This window comes from Columba livia, unplaced genomic scaffold (assembly GCF_036013475.1).
Source record: "Columba livia isolate bColLiv1 breed racing homer unplaced genomic scaffold, bColLiv1.pat.W.v2 Scaffold_303, whole genome shotgun sequence".
Classification (NCBI taxonomy): Eukaryota; Metazoa; Chordata; class Aves; order Columbiformes; family Columbidae; genus Columba; species Columba livia.
Genome location: NW_027043340.1, coordinates 145374 through 147362, shown reverse-complemented (window position 1 = coordinate 147362; position 1989 = coordinate 145374). Strand labels below are relative to the sequence as shown.

At 49.1% G+C, this 1989-nt stretch overlaps 1 protein-coding gene across 1 annotated transcript; it reads left to right on the top strand.

Moving 5' to 3' along the window:
- Window positions 1-280: 280 nt before the first annotated feature.
- Window positions 281-1198, top strand: LOC135578067 (olfactory receptor 14I1-like). Its single transcript, XM_065048256.1, has one exon. The coding sequence runs from the start codon at window positions 281-283 to the stop codon at window positions 1196-1198; it is 918 nt and encodes a 305-aa protein (XP_064904328.1).
- The last annotated feature ends 791 nt before the right edge of the window (window positions 1199-1989 follow it).

The following is a 1989-nucleotide window of genomic DNA, read 5'->3' as shown; positions in this document are numbered from 1 at the left end:
CTTTGAAATCACGAGTTGATATAATCTGAGACCACCCCACTTCTCTATTTTCCTGTTGCTGTAGGGCAGGACTGAATTCAGTATAGTCCACAACAAAGATGCCTCTTCCCAATGACACCGCCAGCCAGCACCAACCACAGCTCGTGAAAGGGACCTGAACAGGGTAAGTCAGTCTAGGAGATTTCTATGAGAAACGGAACACATTTTGCTCAGAGAACTCTGCCCTAATTTCTCACTGCCTTTTCCTCATTGGACAGGTCCCCATGACCAGAAACAGCCAATGTCCAACAGCAGCTCCATCACCCAGTTCCTCCTCCTGCCGTTCGCAGACACACGGGAGCTGCAGCTCTTGCACTTCTGGCTCTTCCTGGGCATCTACCTGGCTGCCCTACTGGGCAACGGCCTCATCATCACCACCATAGCCTGGGACCAGCACCTCCACACCCCCATGTACTTCTTCCTCCTAAACCTCTCCGTCATTGACCTGGGCTCCATCTCTACCACTGTCCCTAAAGCCATGGCCAACTCCCTCTGGCAGACCAGGGCCATCTCCTATGCAGGATGTGCTGTACAGCTCTTTCTCTTTGTGTTCTTCATTTCAGCAGAGTTTTTTCTTCTCACCATCATGTCGTACGACCGCTACGTTGCCATCTGCAAACCCCTGCACTACGGGACCCTCCTGGGCAGCAGAGCTTGTGTCCACATGGCAGCAGCTGCCTGGGCCACTGGGTTCCTCTATTCTCTGCTGCACACGGCCAATACGTTTTCACTGCCACTTTGCCAAGGTAATACCGTTGAACAGTTCTTCTGTGAACTTCCCCAGATCCTTAAGCTCTCCTGCCCAGATGCCTATCTCAGGGAATTTAAACTTCTTGTTTTCAGTACTTTTGTCATTTTAGGATGTTTTGTGTTCATTGTGGTGTCCTATGTGCAGATCTTGAGGGCCGTGCTGAGGATCCCCTCTGAGCAGGGACGGCACAGAGCCTTTTCCACCTGCCTCCCTCACCTGGCCGTGGTCTCCCTGTTTATCAGCACTGGCATGGTTGCTTTCCTGAAATCCCCTTCTATCTCTTTGCCATCCCTGGATCTAGTGCTGGCAGTTCTGTACTCATTGGTGCCTCCAACATTGAACCCTCTCATCTACAGCCTGAGAAACCAGGAGCTCCAGAATGCAGTGTGGAAACTGATGCCTGCATGACTTCCAGAAGCTCTAGACTGTCCATCTCTTTCAATATATGCCTCATAATGTAACTCATTACAGGTCCATCCTTTCTCATTAGTTTGTTGTTGTTGTTGTTAGTTTTGTGTTTGTGTTGTCTTTTGTTCTGCCTCTTTTTTTTTAACTTTAATAATGTTATCCACAAAGGAATGTGGACAACCCATTTCAACTTCATTATCTACTTCGCTAGTGTGACCCTGTGACTATGTGAACATGGGGCTCTATTCTGTTTTTAGTTTAAAAACCAAAAATGTACCTGCGATGACTTGTCTTTCTGACTGATACCCAAGCATCTACAAAAGAACCAAAAGTCCTTCCTCACAAGTTCCCTACCAAGTGCAAGGGGAAAAGAGGGACCTAAAACCTTCCACGGCGAAAATGCAATGGGGCAGTCCTTGAGGTGCCCTCCTACCAGGAATGGGGAATGTTCCCATCCCTTAGGAAATCCTTCTCTCCCTCATGACCTGCATGGTGTTTTTGTTTGGGAAATCCCTCATTATTGTGCAGGTGGTGGCAAAACAGCATTTGCACAACCCGTGGACTTCCTCTTGGGACATTTGTTCTCCCTGGAGACCTCCTGCATATCCACTCCCCTATACCAGCTGATGGGCAGCTTTGTGGCTGGGGACAGCACCATCCCTGCTCATCATTGTGTTAGTGCTGTTTCCTGCACCTTGTCCTTGTACAGAGCGCTCACTACTGGTGACCACATCCTGCAATCAGTACTGGGCTGTGTGTCATTCGCTGCCCTGTACAAGACTCATGACCTG